General features: G+C 30.9%; 1 protein-coding gene and 1 long non-coding RNA gene across 4 annotated transcripts; both read right to left on the minus strand.

Moving 5' to 3' along the window:
• LOC107927923 (auxin-responsive protein SAUR50) lies at positions 1-879 on the minus strand. The gene has a single exon (XM_016859049.2). The coding sequence runs from the start codon at positions 668-670 to the stop codon at positions 191-193; it is 480 nt and encodes a 159-aa protein (XP_016714538.2). The 5' UTR covers positions 671-879; the 3' UTR covers positions 1-190.
• Positions 880-9,382: 8,503 nt separating this feature from the next.
• On the minus strand, positions 9,383-14,526 carry LOC107927932 (uncharacterized). Of its 3 annotated transcripts, none has more exons than XR_005906096.1 (3): positions 13,943-14,526; positions 12,656-13,213; positions 9,383-12,512 (listed from the first exon to the last, which is right to left on the minus strand). It is a non-coding gene; the product is annotated as an uncharacterized lncRNA (long non-coding RNA). The 3 variants fall into 3 exon arrangements; XR_001692536.2 differs by having other exon boundaries at positions 12,809-13,209; positions 13,943-14,517; XR_001692533.2 differs by having other exon boundaries at positions 12,809-13,213; positions 13,943-14,511.
• Between the last annotated feature and the right edge of the window lie 1,934 nt (positions 14,527-16,460).

The following is a 16,460-nucleotide window of genomic DNA, read 5'->3' on the forward strand; positions in this document are numbered from 1 at the left end:
TAAAAGACAAAAACAAACCTCTTCGCCATCTCCATAATTAAACTCTATAATTATGGCGTTAGAAAAGCTTACTCTTTTTCTTCTTTTGCCCATTAGTTAGAAAAGCTTACTTAGAAATTACCCATAAATCACTCAAGGAAATCATAATATAGCTGTCAGGTCTTCCAACTCCATTGAGTTCTTCATACTATCAGTAAACGGATTTGTCGGATACCCCATGAAGCAACGGTCGAGACTCGCTGAAAAAACCGAGTTTATCCTTCATGCCCACGTCGCAGCATCTCTGAAGATCTTTGAAAGTAGAGAAAGGACCCGAGTTTGATGAAGAATCAGATCGGGATACGACTCGGAGAATCTCTTCGAAGAACGACTCGTCGCATGGGATGATTAATGGTCCCATGTTTTTGAAACCATACTCTTCTTCGGTTTGTACGAGGAGTTTTTTGAAGATTGGGTGATTTAGGTACGTCGCGCGTACGATAAATCTCCTGAGACTTGTGCCCACACAGACCGCCACGTGTCCAGCAGGAACATCAGACGGCGCATCTCCGTTGTTGTTGATGGTGTTGTTGCTGGCCGTTATGCTGGCTTTTCTTCGCCACTGCTTCAGCATTTGTCGGATGCGGACAATTCGACGAATTTTCTGGCACTTTCCCATCGAATGAGACATTTTTTTCCCAAGAAAAGTGACAGAAGAAAAAGTGAAAACAGAGCGTGGGAACTTTTTCCAATTTTTGCGTTGAATTTAGGCTGGAATGAAGTATTTTAAGGTTAAGGGTTAAAGAAACTGCACCTGGTAGTGGAGATAATTACGAGCAGTTGGTGTCATAGCCATGTGATCACCTATTATCATAAATTAATGAGAGTTTAGTTAGGTTTTAATCAATGCTTCATTTTAATTCATTAAAATTTTATTTTATTTCCTATTTGTTTTGTTTCAATTTTCAACTTAGCTTTTTATTTTATTGATAATTTTTAATTTTAGATAATGAAACTTACTCTACAAAAATAATCAAACTTTTATAAAATAAACAATTAATTTGTTACATCTACATCTGGTCAGGTCGGGTTTTGGTCAGATCGATACTAAATTTTAGGTCCGTTTTCTAGGTTCGCCCCAGCCCAAAAAAATAGACCTAAAATTTTGTTCAAGTCCTATCTGGATAAAAATTCTAAACTCGAGTCTGGCTCAATTTACCCGTATTTAAATTTTTTAATATTATTTTTATATATAAAAATAAATTTAAAAATATAATATATCAAATACACTAAAAATATTAAAATAAGTGTTTCCAAAAAATTTGAATAAAAATAAATTTAAAAAATATAATATATCAAATACAGTAAAAATATTAAAATAAATGTTTCCAAATAAATTGAAAATACATTAAAAAATCTTTATATTTAAATAACACTAATATAGTTGCAACATAGCAAGCAAATATTTCTAAAATAGTAATAAAATTAACAATAAAACAAGAGTTCTACAATATCCAAATAATAACAAGAAGATAATAACAATATAATAGCAAAATGAAAGCAAAACAACAATAGAGAGAAAAAATTAGGTAAATTCAGACTAGACCTGAACAAAATAGTTTAGCTGAGGCTCTACCCTTTTAGAAAACATGTCTTATTTTTTGTCCAAGTCTATTTTTCAGGCTTATATTTTTCTCTTAAACCTCCCACTTTTCAAGTTGGCTTTCGGGCTTGAACAAGTGGCCCGACTTATGATCAAGTCTAGTTACATCATATGTTGGGATAAAAAAAATTATCAGATGTCCATTTATTTCTACAACTGATCATGGGCAGGGTTCGGGCCCAACCAATGCAAAATTTTAGACTCGTTTTCTAGGCTTGAAAATAGGCTTAAAATTTTTCCCAAGCCCAACCCAAATAAAAAATGCTAAACTTGAGCCTCAGCCCTGTCTGCCCGTATTAAATTTTTTTAATATTATTTTTATATATATAAACAAAATTAAAAAATATAAGGCATCAAATACACTAAAAATATTAAAATATTTTTTTTTAATAAATTGAAAATATATTTAAAAAATCTTACCTGAAGCCTAACTCGTTTAGAAAATGGTCTTTATTTTTTGTCCAAATCTATTTTTCAAGTCTATTATTTTGCCCAAAACCTCTCACTTTTCGAATGGGCTTTTGAGCCTAACGGATTACCCAATCCATGATCAGATTTATTTATTTTCTTTTTATTTTTCTAAATATATCTTAAAAATTATATATAAGCATGTGTGAAATTTAAAGGATGTATAATATTAGGTCTTCTCTTTGAAGTTTGTGGCTTCCTTTTACTTGCAAAATAGGTAAGAGAGTGGAAGAAACACACCATTGATATTAATTTGTACATTGAAAGATTTTTCTTTTAAAAATAGGAGTTTCCTAATCTTTTAAAATAAAGAAGGATAAACCTAAATTAAGGTTCTGCTACTTCGAAGAAAATATTTTTAATTTTTAGAAAATTGAAAAACATTTGTTAAATAAAAATGAAAATTTATTTTTTGAAAAAAAAAAGTTTGGTATCTGTTTTTTCACAATAAAAATGAGAAATAATTATTGAATAATAATTAAATTAGAGTATAATTTTTAAATAAAAATAACAATATTGCTAGCATAATAAAATAAACTAAAATTAAATAAGAGTTTATATTTGTTCAAGCACTAATGTATAATTTTATATACAAATCCAAGTAATTTCATTTTCAATGACAAGTTATTATTTTGGTGTTCATACATCGGTTGAGTCTATATATGATATTACGTATTTTATGTTTGTTTAAATTTGATCCAACCCTAAATATGAATTTAAAATATTACTCAAGTCCACTCATATTTTTGAACGATTCTCAAGTTTATTTTAAACTCACATGTATTATTATTAATTTAATATTTAGTATTTTTAGATGATTTTTTAATTAAAATTTTAAAATTAGACAACTTAACATATTTTTTAATGTTTTACATTATATTGCATTAGTTTTATGTGATATAAATTGTGTAATATATAGAAATAACAAATTCAAAAGTATAAAACGGGTTAGGATGGATTAGGCTCAAGCCTTGAATGTTGAAGTCTAATTTTTTCTTTTTTGCTCAAGCTCAATATTTTAAACCACGTACTTTTGTCCAAACCTTATCATATTTTTAATAGACCTTTAAGCTTAAACGAATAATCTAACTATTGATAATGTATCTATACACCACCCATTTATCAAATATAAATCTTTTAAAATAAGCATGAGTGATGAAAGGAAATTATAACAAATTTTGTTGTGAAAAAAAATAAATCTTGATTCTATTAAAATATTTCATTATTGTTTTATTAAATGTGGTTAGTGCTAAATATTAGTTAGCATTAATTCTTAATTTATTTATGTAAAAGTAAATAATTTTTATTTTATTCCAGTTTTTATTCTTTATCAAAGCATTAGCCTTATTGGGGAAACATGGACTTCAAGGAGGTATTTATGGATTATGAATTATGGGCAGCAATATTTCTCATTGGTTTCAAGCTTTATGATTGCTCCTTATCAGTGCTCAACTAACAAAAAAGTGAAATACTAAATTACCTCTTTTTTTTTTGAATTACATTTTTTATTAAAATGTATTTGTTTGAGAAATTATTGAAAAATTTTATTTGATAATAATATTAAATTTTTAATTAATAAACATTTATTTAAAAAATATAAAATAAGATAAATAAGTGGATAGTTACTTGTCAGTTAGGTGTTGTTTAATAAACTAAAAAATTATAAAAAAATTATTTAATATATTACTTAAAATTAAGTATTAGATATAATTAAATTGTTTGATAAATATAGATTTTAAATTATGAAAAAAATTATACTACAATTTATTTTTAATTTTTAATTTTTAAACATTTCACCTTATTCTAAATAAAATCATATTTTAATTGTAAAGCAGTTAATACAATGTTAAAAAAACGTAAAATATATTTTTTGTATTCTCCATGTCCTTTTATGGTCCATTTTCAAGGTTCATAATTGTCTCCAAAGTGCGAACATATATGTTTACCCTTAGAAATACAATGTGTCTTACTGTTGCACCCAACAATGCGTATAAATAAAATGAAATTGAATGAATTAAAAATATTCTCCATTAAGTACTGATAAGTAACTTTTATAACTTGTTATTTTCCACCCTAAAAAAAATATTAGGTTGTTTATGTTGGACTACCAAACATATGTAAAAAAATATTAAATTATTAAAAATATTAAATTTAAATTGATTTTTTTTCAAAGTTTTATCGAACAAGACCTTAATGTTGAAATTTTAAGTTGATTTATTATTTTTAATGATGTCCACAAAACTAACTAAAATTTCGACTAAGACAAGTGCACCTATCAATTAATAGTTTAGTTATGGTGAGCAAAGATATTGTTTCCAAGAGGACTATAAGCACTAATAATTACTGTCTTTCTATTATTTAACCAAATAATTTGAGTAATTGATTAAAAACTAAAATTAACTAAATTAATTAACTAACGAACAAGACAAATAACAAAACATGAAAATAATCGATTAATAACCAAGAGCAAAACAATACCAGTGAAAGAACTCACATAGATTTTATTTGTTACGCAATTTCTTTACTAGTAACTTGATCCGTAGAAATCATTAAATTATATAAATATCTCTTTTGAGTATAAGAGCAATTGACTCTAGGTTGATTAATTGAAATTTCTTTCAAATTAAAACCTCTATTATCGTATTAACTCGTGTTATGGATTCTCCTATTAGATTTGATTCTAATTTGATAAATTTATATCGTCATATTTCTAGGATTGCATGCAACTCCGCTCAATTACGCAAAATCTACTCTTAAACAGAGTCTATTCAATCACTGATTTAAGCACGTCAAACATGGATCGATACTCTAGAAAAATTAAACCAAAAATTAAACACACATAATTGAGAACAAGAAACTAAGTATTTATTGCGTAAAATAAAAATCAAATGATAGAATCCATCATAGGGTTCATCTCCTTAGGTATTTAGAAAATTAGTTCATGCTTAAAAATAAAAACATTCAAGACACAATATAACCGAAAGAACTAAAGAAACTCATAATAACTTCCAAAGAAGTCAAACGGGAATCTTTAATAGTATTTTTTGAGTTATTTTCTTGAATATTCTCTAACGACTCTCTCCTATATTATTATTTTTGTCATATATATGTCTTAGAATACCCGAAAAACCTAAAAATCGTGATTTTTTTGCTATTCGGTGCACAATTTCGTGAAATCGACACGGTCTATCACACGCCCGTGTGGAATAGTTCAGCTTGTGTGGCTCCTGTAGCTTGCTCTGATGATTTGATTTTCACTTGTTTTTCGCTCCTTTTGCTTCCAAATACTCTATTAAACATCAAAACATGAATTTAAATTATTAGGAACATAAAGTTCACAATTAACATCGAATAATCACTCAAAAATGCATTAAGAATTAGGTTAAAATATGTTATTTTTAGAACTTATCATTTACCAAATCATATATTTGAAATAAATGATCTATTTTTATTGAAAAATAAAATATTCAATTTGTTATATTTATCCAAAACTATCCAAATAATTTAAAATATTATATTGGTAAGACTAAATTTAAAAAATAATTAATTTTCAAAAATCAATATTTTCTTTTATCAAACAACATAATATATTCAATACTTATTTTTTACTATTATACCACATAATTTTATAATATGAATTTAATGCTTATAAAATTCATCAGTATTAAAAAGTCAACATTTAACTTTTTTTAATACTTAATTTTTCAATTTATCAAATAACACATTATTTTATTTTATTTGTATATAATAATCACAAATTTAAAGGTTAAAGATTTATTTATTTATTTCATTATTTAAAGACAAAAAGGACATAAAAAATATACAATATGGAGATATAGGGAGTCTTTGGATGGTCGGTGTGTTTACCTCAGGTAAGGTTAAAAATAACAGTAACGATAAAATTAATTAATATAACTGCAAGGTAAAAATTTCCATCACACCACAATCACCGTCCATCTAAAGGATGTCATAATATGTTTTTGCATATTTCATGTTTTTGTTATTTTTCTACTTGGATGATCTCTTGTATCTTTTTTTCTTAAAAACACAGTAATAATCCTAATTAAATTACAAATGATGCAAGATTTAGTGAATATATGCCGGGATTATAGATATACACATACACGTATAATGTATTTATATGATTTTAATATATTTATATATAGATTAAAGGGTAAATTTGTCATCATAAATATTAAAATCTGTCATTATACTTTATTTTCATTGATATTTGTCATTACATTTCGAAAATACGAGTAAACTTCCACTTAACCTTTATGTGATTGAATTTTACTACTAATCTTAGAACTTTATTAAATTTTACTGTCAACTTTAATGTTTTTAATTAAAATTTACCACTTAATATTAATTTTGATGATTTGGAAATATAACTTAATCGAAAAATATTTAAAATATTCAATTTTAATAGATAACAATAATTTAATCTATAAATATTCAAAATTAATATATTTATTTTTTATTTAATGAAATAAATACTTAAAAAATAAAAATATATATTCGAAAAAATAAATTTATTTTTTAAAATAAAATTTTATTAATTTTAACATTTTGTTATTTACCTTGTTAACGTTAAAAATAAATAAATATATATATAAAATATATATGAAAATTTAACTTCAATTTATTTGAAATTGAATAGCAAAATGCAACAAAAAAAAAACCAACTTTGTCGACTGAGTCTTTAATTGACATCAACATTTCTGTCAATGTAGAAGAACTTAAACTTGAGTATGTTGAAACACATTTATATTCTTATTTAACGGATAGAAAATGATTATAAATAATTTTAAGTGTTGTATATAAAGAAAAAAGTAATCAAACAAAAGCAAAAAGACAAAATTCAATATAGAGTAAAAATATATACAATTCATATGTATGACGACAAATATCAATGAAGTAAAATATAAAATATAGTAGCAAATTTCAATTTACACCTAAATTACATTAACCCATTTATATTGAAGTATACTAAAAATATATATTTATATTAAAGATGTAAAAATAGATAAAGTATTTAAAGGATAAAAAGATTGTTTTCAAAAATGGGTTTAGAATACAAAGTGGAAATTTTTCAAAGCTTTGATAATGATTTGTGCATAATAAATTAATCCCACTTTCCATTAAAAATAATTAAAATAAAAGGCAAGCTTTGGTGCAAGTATAAAGCAACTAAGCCAAGGCAATGTGCCCCATGCCTTGGAATAAAAAGAAAAGAGACTTGGTCAAATCGACTTTGTTCATTCTTATTCATTTCATAAACCCATGCCATGCTCACATCTATGAATATTTAAGACTTCGGATCACCATAAATTTCAATTATGGATAAATGAGTTGTCATGAAAATGCTTGATTGGACATTATTTATTAATTTTTATTATATTATATATTCATAGATTCTTCATATTTTCAAATATATATTTTCTAAAAAAATTGATATATATTTGTTTTAAATGTATTATTACATCCAACACCTATTCAAATCTCGTTTAATATAACTTATAATCTTAAAAACGAAGACATTTATATATAATGATTGTTGAAACCTTACATTAAACTCTAGCCTGTAATAATCAAATAATGGATTAAAATTGAAGTATATATACTTCTTAAGGTCTTAATCCTAAAATAATTAATAACAACTAATTATTCAAACACCCATTTCTTTTGGAAGAATCATCTTGTTTAAAGTAAGCATCTATCTAGCTAGCATTTTGTTGATGTCTGGTACCAATGAGAGCAAAGAAGAAAGAGAGGGGTGATGTCGAAGAAAGTCAGTTCATCCATTTTAAGGTCGAGAGTTAAAAAAGTAGAGGGACTCAGGTAGAGGAGGCCAAGAACTTAGCGTGTTAAGGTTTTATGAACAATTCTTTTCATGGAGGATACGAAGCACATAGATAATCAATCACCGAATAATCATCCGGACAATATAAGGTGTCTCTTGGATCGATTCTGGTGTTAGTTATAACACATTCAATTAATTTATTATTTGCTAAAGTTGGTTGTTTTTTAAATTAATTAGTTACTCATAATTAGCTAAGTTAAGGATTCACCTCTACCTTCTCTTCTATCTATAAACCTTTATTTATGGCACTTTTAAAGGACTTAGTTGGCATTACTTTATAAGGAGAAAGGTTCCACATAAAGTATCATACCAACTAATTAAAATTCTTAGAAAGCTTGCCATAGTCTCCAGTTTTTGAGGGCCGATCGTTTATTCTAAGTTAAACAAGTTTGAAATCAGGACCTGAATCTTTAATTATGAACCACTAGCAATAACATATATTAATGGACAAGAAGATTAGTACTGTTTATTTGCTCAAAGTCATAATCTGACACTAAGAAATATAAGCTCCAATCATCAAGGCATAAAATCTGCAGCTGAAGATTAAGTTTGATTGAAACTTCCAAGCAAAATTTGACTAGGGTTGAGTTATTATTTGAATGGCAATTAAGAAATTTATTGGAAAGACACCAAAAGATACAACACCAAACAAGATCACTATTCAGGCCTTAAAAGCATGATAGAGCGAGCAAAATTAGAGTGCAATAAGTCTGTAGGACAGATTTTACCAAATAGATTCATAAATGGCTGTAACGCAAGCCACAAAGATCACCATCAACAAATATAACACGATACACGGGGCCCTTGCCTTTAGCTGCACTAATTCACTCCATATCTAATTTCCATTTTTAAGTATAGACAAGCTCCAGAACCCACTCGAAATCTTCCCTGTACCATATGGTTGTATCATGGTCTCCTAAATGTCTTTCATCTTACTCTCTCAGATCAATTTTATAATATCAACGCCGATTATTATGGATAAACTTCTCTTAGCTCAAACATTCCAAAAAAATATAAACAAACTGAACAGACCTACCAAAGGATAAATTAACACAAAACAGGATTATAAAGACCTCAAAATTACTCACCTAAGAGACCAGCTCCCATAATTTTCCTCAAAAATCTTTGAATTTCCATTAGAAAAAAAAAAGCAATTAACCTCAAATCTTTGACTAGCTAACATCCACCGTAGTAACCTTCTCCCCTGCTACTTTTTCTTTTTTGCCTCGATTTCCTTTTCGGTTCTAATTCTATTGCACCCCACCATCCATTCCTTTCCCAAACAGAACATGTGTGTGCTGGAAAACACCAGCGACCGTCATCGGATGTTGGTGCACCGGTGATGAACACAAAGAAATAGAGCAGGGGTGTTGTGTCGATAGTTAGGGTGTTGAAAAAAAGGGGAAATGTAAACAATCTGAAGAAACACTTTTATTAAGATATAAAAGGATAAAACTTTAAGTTACACCCTCAACTCATTTATATATCAACACTCTAGTCCCTAACTACTTAACTAAGTAACAACTTTTAGTTGGAATTACAAACTAATCAATAACAAACAACAGGCTTTCAACACTCCCCCTCAAGTTGGAGGGTGGTAAAGATCTTTAACCCCCAACTTGGTCACCAAATACTCATGTTGTTGGACTCCAAGTGCCTTTGTCATCACATCTACGAGCTGCTCATCCGTCCGTACACGTTGCGTTCGAATTAGCCCTTCTCGTATTTTTTCTATAACAAAATGACAATTGATTTCAATGTGTTTAGTTTGCTCATGAAATACTGGATTCACCGCGATCTGAAATGCTGCTTGGCTGTCAGAAAATAACAGGGCTGGATCAATTTGATCAAAGCATATATATTTTAATAGACCATTTAACCACACTATTTCAGCAACTGTTGACGCCATACTTCTATACTTAGTTTCATTTGATGAACACGAAACTGTGCTTTGCTTCTTTAACTTCCAAGACACAAGTGAATTTCCAAGTTTGATACAAAACCCAGTTATTGATCTTCTAGTCATAGGATATGCTGCCCAATCAGAATCACAATAAGCAATGAGTTGCGCTTTGTTTTCAGCAGCCAAAAAAATCCCTTGCCCTAGACTGTTTTTAATGTACCAACAATTCAAAGTGCTGCTTCATAGTGAGATTTCTTCGATTTTTGCATAAATTGGCTCAAATGCTGAACCGCATATGAAATATTTGGCTGAGTATTTGTTAAGTACAACAATCGACCCATAAGTCTTTGATATATTGACACATCTTGCAACAACTCGTCATTACAACCTCTTAAATCCACAAAATCATCATATTCGGCTGTGGTAAACCACCTATTCTGCTCAAGAGGTGTGCTGGCCGGCTTGGCTTCTCTGAACCCAGCATCCGAAATCAACTCCAATGCATACTTCTTCTGACTTAAAACAATGCCTCTGTTTGATCACGCTATCTCAATACCAAGAAAGAATTTCAGCTCTCCCAAATCTTTCATTTTGAAACTGCTATGAAGGACCCTTTTTAACCCATTAATCATCCCAATATTATTTCCGGTAATTGACAAATCATCTACATAAACAAGTAGCACAACAATTTTATTACCTTGTTTTTTTTGTGAACAAGAATAATCATGCTTTCTCTGAACATATCCACCATGTAAGAGTGCTTCAGTCAGCTTCAAATTCCATTTTCGTGAAGCTTGTTTCAAACCATAAAAAGACTTGAGTAAACGACACACCTTATGCTCCCCCTGTTTACGAAAGCCCTCTGGAAGGTCCATATAAACCTCTTCATACAAATCCCCCTGAAGAAACGCATTAGACACATCCATTTGAAGGAGCGACCAACCATTCATAGTAGCAACACTAATAACAGTACGAACAGTAACTTGCTTTGCGACTGGAGTAAAAGTCTCTTGAAAATCTAATCCTGCTTGCTGCCGATAACCCTTACAACAAGTCGGGCTTTAAATTGCTCAATGGAGCCATCAGATTGATATTTCACCTTATAAACCCCTTTGCAACCAATGGGAATCTTGCCTTGAGGCAAAGACACCACCTCCCACGTGCCGTTCTCTTCCAAAGCCCAAATTTCTTGTTTCATTGCATCAATCCACCTCGAATCCAGAATAGCCTCTTGATAAGTTTGAGGTTCAGTAACAGCAGAAATATTAGCAACAAAAAAGTGAGAATGATATGGTAAATGAGAAGAAGAATAAATCTGAGAAATGGAATACGGACCTGTCTCAATGGAAGAAGCAGAAGATTGGTTAGAACAAACATAATCTAGCATCTACTGTGGTCGTTTAGGTAGAAGCAAAGTGCAACGGAAGGGTTGTGTAGTGGAAGAAGAAACAACAGGGGAATCGAGGGAAGAAACAGGAGGAATGAATGAGGAATCTAGTGATGAAGCTATGGTATTAGGGAAAAGAGGAAAAGAATCATCAAGGTCAAGAAACATGGTATTATCAGTTGTGGGGAAGAAAAAAAGTGACTGAACTGGAAATTTTAAAGGAAAAATATTTTCATGAAAAATGATATCCCGATTAACAAAAAAAGTTTTTGTGTGGAGGTTGAATAAAACGTAGCCTTTTTGGACAGTAGAATACCCCATGAACACAGATGGTATTGCTTTTGGAGAAAATTCATCGTGATAATGGGGCGTAGTGGCATAGTAGAGACAACCAAAAATCTTTAAACAAGAAAGATCCGGTAATTTTTTTGTAAAAGACCTCAAAAGGACTTTTCCAATCTAAAAGAGGAGTCGATAGGCGATTAATAATAAAACAGGATGTTAAAACACATTTTCCCTAAAATTTGCTAGGCATATTAGATTGGAATTTTAAAGAACGAGCTACCTCAAGTAAATGTCAATGCTTATGCTCAGCCACCCCGTTTAGTTGTGGAGTGAGAGTGTAAGAACTTTGGTGTACAATTCCCATTGTGCGGAAAATTTTAGTACACGCAGTGTTGAAAACTTCACTTCCATTATCACTCCGTAGAGTTTTAACAGAAGCAGAAAATTGATTTTCTATCATAAGAAAAAATTGTTTGAGCTGTACCAAAACATTACTTTTTAAAAACAAAAGATACACCCAAGTCAAACGAGTAAAATCATCAACAATAGTCAAGAAATATCTATGTCCATTATAGGTTGAAACTCTATAAGGACCCCACAAATCTAAATGAATAAGTGAAAATGTTGTCTCAGCTCTAGTTTTACTTATAAGAAATGGCAGCCTAGTTTGTTTTGCTAAAGGACATACAGGACATTGTTGTATGAAAGTACTATTAGAAAAAGTACACGGTTGCAAAGGAATTTTATTCAACCTCGAAATAGAAGCATGACCAAGTCGGGGATGCTAGAGTAAATACGAATCAGTAGTTGTAGTTGTACAAAATGAGTTGTTACCTACGGTCGATGCAGACTTTGGTGACAGAATTGAAGTTGTATCTTGGGAAAAAATAGTTCGAGAAGGATGAAAAATATACAGGCCATCTTATTCTTTACCAATCCCCTTCATCTTTCCACTTGAGAGATCCTGAAAGATACAAAAATGGGGATAAAATGAGACAAAACAATACAGGTTTTTGGCAAGCTTAGAAATGGAAAGCAAATTATAGCGAAAATCTAGTATATGCAACACATTGGCTAATTTAACATCAGGAGAAATGGTGTAAGAACCAGTGTGTATGATTGGCGAGGATGAACCAGTAGGTAACCGAACGTAAGATGGAGATGATACACATGAAACAGCAGATTCTAAACAATGAAAGCCAGACAACATATGGTTAATAGCACCAGTGTCTAATATCCATTCACAAGGTAACACCATACCTGCCAAACTAGTCTCGGCCAAACTTGCAACAGGCGCGACAGCAGACTCTTTATTTAACAAGCTTAATATTTGTTGATATTGAGCTTGTGTGAAGACGGGAGCTTATGGTGTGCAAGTCTACATTAGCCATTTTGTCCACCGTGTCAGTTGCAATCACATTAGTCACCACTGAGTTACTAGAATTAACATTCTTCCTTTTGGTGAACTTAAAATCGGGAGGATAACTGATTAACCGGAAACAGTTTTCTCTTTTGTGTCCCTTAACTTTGCAATGGTCACAAATACCATTAAACCGTTTCTTCTGAGTGACATTAGCCGAAAATGCCGATGTTGGTTCAGAAGTAACTGGTCCTGAAGCATGAAATCGTTGAGCATCCTCTTACATCAATATGGAATAAGCCTGACTAACAATGGGAAATGGGATCATCAACAAGATCTGACTACGAACAGCATTATAAGTTTCATTTAGACCCATTAAAAACTAGAATAACCGTTGCTGAACAATATGTTCAGCATTCTGCCTTGAATGTTCACAACAACCACAAGAGGAAAAAGCCACAAGTGCATCATACTCATCCCACAACAAGCGCATTTTAGTAAAATACAAAGATACTGATGTAATCCCCTGACTATGAGAAGTAATTTCTCGATGCAAAAAGAAAATTCAAGAACCATCTACTTTGTTGAAATGTTCACTAAGATCAGTCCAAACTGAAGCAACATTAGAAGCAAATACTATTCCAGCCGAAAGCTCATTGCTAATAGTGTTTAAAATCCATGACAACACTAAAGCATTGCATCTATCCCATTGTAGATGCAAATCGGCTGTCACCGATTCTTTAGAACAAGAACCATCAACAAAACCTAATTTATTTTTTGCCAACAGTGCGATTCGCATTGCACGACTCCAAACAGTAAAATTCTCAGGTCCAAAAAGTTGATAAGAAACTAATTGTGTACCTGGAATATCCGATGGATGCAAATATAATGGATGATTAAAATTGACACAATTTGCAGGAGTTACCATCGCAAACAATCAACAACCAGCAGCTAGCACACAAGCAACTAAAAAATGCAGAAAAAAAGGAGAATCGCATCTGTAAATAGTAAAGACAGACGGAGAGTGAACTCACAACGACCGAAGAAGAAGCGCCATCGGTGGGTCTGATACCATGCTGGAAAACACTAGCGACCGTCGTCAGATGTTGGTACACTGGTGATGAACACAAAGAAATAGAGCAGGGGTGTTGCATCAATAGTTAGGGCGTTAAAAAAAGGGAAATGTAAACAATCTGAAGAAACACTTTTATTAAGATATAAAAGGATAAAACTTTAAGTTACACCCTCAACTTATTTATATATCAACACTCTAGTCCCTAACTACTTAACTAAGTAACGACTTTTAGTTGGAATTACAAATTAATCAATAACAAACAATGGCCTTTCAACAGTGTGTGAACAAGAGAATGACAGTTTTGCTTTACAAGGTAGCCTCTTTTATCCCGTTCGATTTGGGCCAGCTTATTTTTAATAAGATAGTGGAACATAAAGTAACAAGAGACAAATGTTGTCATTTCCTTCACTGATCTTCCAAATCATGTTAAGTCAAAAGAGTGTGTTCGGAAAGGATGATAACCATGAGCCACCACAATCTAAACTTAAGTTTCCAGCAAATGGTTGAAAAGAAAACACAGTGTTAGTGTTCTGAGGAAGATGTACACTCAAATGCAGCATGCTAGATTGTTACAACATTTCAATAAAGAAATTTTAAGTATTTGGATAAGCAGATCAAGTATCTCACAAAGAGGAGGATTCTCACTGCTCAATATAGGGCTGATATTCAGGCTCATGCATTCTTGATGCTTTTTGGATTTTTGTCCAAAAAGAAGGGAAGAATGAGCTACTGAGTGCTAAGTTTTAGGGGGATCTTGGAACTGTTAGTGCTACTATTTTACTATTTGTTGTCGTTGTTGTTTATTTGTTTTTAGCCGGCCATTGGATGCATTAACCTTCTCCTCTTTGTAATAAAGTGATATTTCACATCACTTGAATAAATTTTTTGTCTTTTGTTTATAAAACTTGTAAGTGTTAAATGAGTGGACGGGCTCATATGCACAAAAATTTGGCCTAAAAATCCAAATCCAAATGCAAATGATGGATTTACCCCTTTATGTCACTGGCTGCAGTTCAAAGCCCGTGACCAACGCACTAAATGTAACGTCTCCTAACCCTATACCGTCGCCGGAACAGGGTTACGAGACATTACCAGTCAGTACAGTCCAATTCTGGTCATTAATTAAAATAAATATTCACACTCATCCTAGTTTTAAGATGTCGTCCCTTTAATGGGCCCTCGTGATCCAATATGAACAGTAAATTCAATTCAAAACTAATTTAGAATCACTACGAATTTTTAATAAATTTCAAAGTTCATACTATATACCGTTGCCAACCATAATTTACTTATTTCATCAATACTTTTACAACCTAAATGACTCTAGGTACATGCCATTATCAATACTCAACATACTTTACCTCATTGAATTCGAGATCGGCCTGGGATGCTGATTCAACAGTCTAGCCTTAACTTAACCTGCGCACGGAAACAAACCGTACGCTGAGTATACACTCAGTGGTATTTCTATAATTTGAACACTTAAACAATTATAAAACATATTAATTTATATATATTGAACTATTCAAACTCAATGAGAATTCAAATATATATTGAACTATTCAAACTCAATGAGAATTCAAACATTCACTTTCCAACCAATATTTTGGTCTACTTTAAATTTCAAATCATTTATTATTTTTCAATAGCAATTAATCAATCAGTAATGTTCATTAACACTCAGAACAATTATTTATTCAGTAACAGTCAGTTATTCGGTAACAATTAATTATTCAATAATAACCAGTTATTTAGTATCGATCAATTGATCGGTTATCCAGTAACAGTCAATTATTCAGTAAAATCAGATATTCAGTAAAAATTAAGTTATTCAGTAAGAGTCATTCATTCAGTGACAATCCATTATTCAATAATGATCAATTATTCAGTAATATTCAGTTATTCAGTAACAGTCTAATATCCAGTAACAGTTAATTATTCAGTAATAATCAATTATTTTATACTTTTATTTACCCCTATTCACATGACTCGGACTCAGACGGACACACGGATCCAACCAACACACCAGTACTGCACATAGTGCCTCATCGGCCGAATCTGGAACAATAACAGTAACAGTACGGTACACAGAGTACCTCATCGGAACAAATCCAGAACAGTAACAGTATTCAACACACAAAGTGCTGAATCGATAACGGTAACAGTAACAGTATTCGACACACAAAGTGCCGAATCGGTAACAGTAACGGTAACGGTAACAGTAGTCGGCACATAAGTGCCTGGTCAGTAGGCCGGAAAAAACCCGTACTCTTTCATATCCTATGGCATGCCAACTATATCCGACTAGCCCGACTAGTTAATAGGGTATTTAATTCACTTTTCAATTTTCAATTAATTTATATTTTAATTAATTAACTATATATTTTCAATTCAATATAATTCCATTCACTTTTCACTAATAAATATTCAAGTTCACAATAATCACATTTTTCTATCAATTTCATCACACTTCCAAC

The sequence above is a fragment of the Gossypium hirsutum genome, chromosome A12 (assembly GCF_007990345.1).
Source record: "Gossypium hirsutum isolate 1008001.06 chromosome A12, Gossypium_hirsutum_v2.1, whole genome shotgun sequence".
NCBI classification, from domain to species: domain Eukaryota; kingdom Viridiplantae; phylum Streptophyta; class Magnoliopsida; order Malvales; family Malvaceae; genus Gossypium; species Gossypium hirsutum.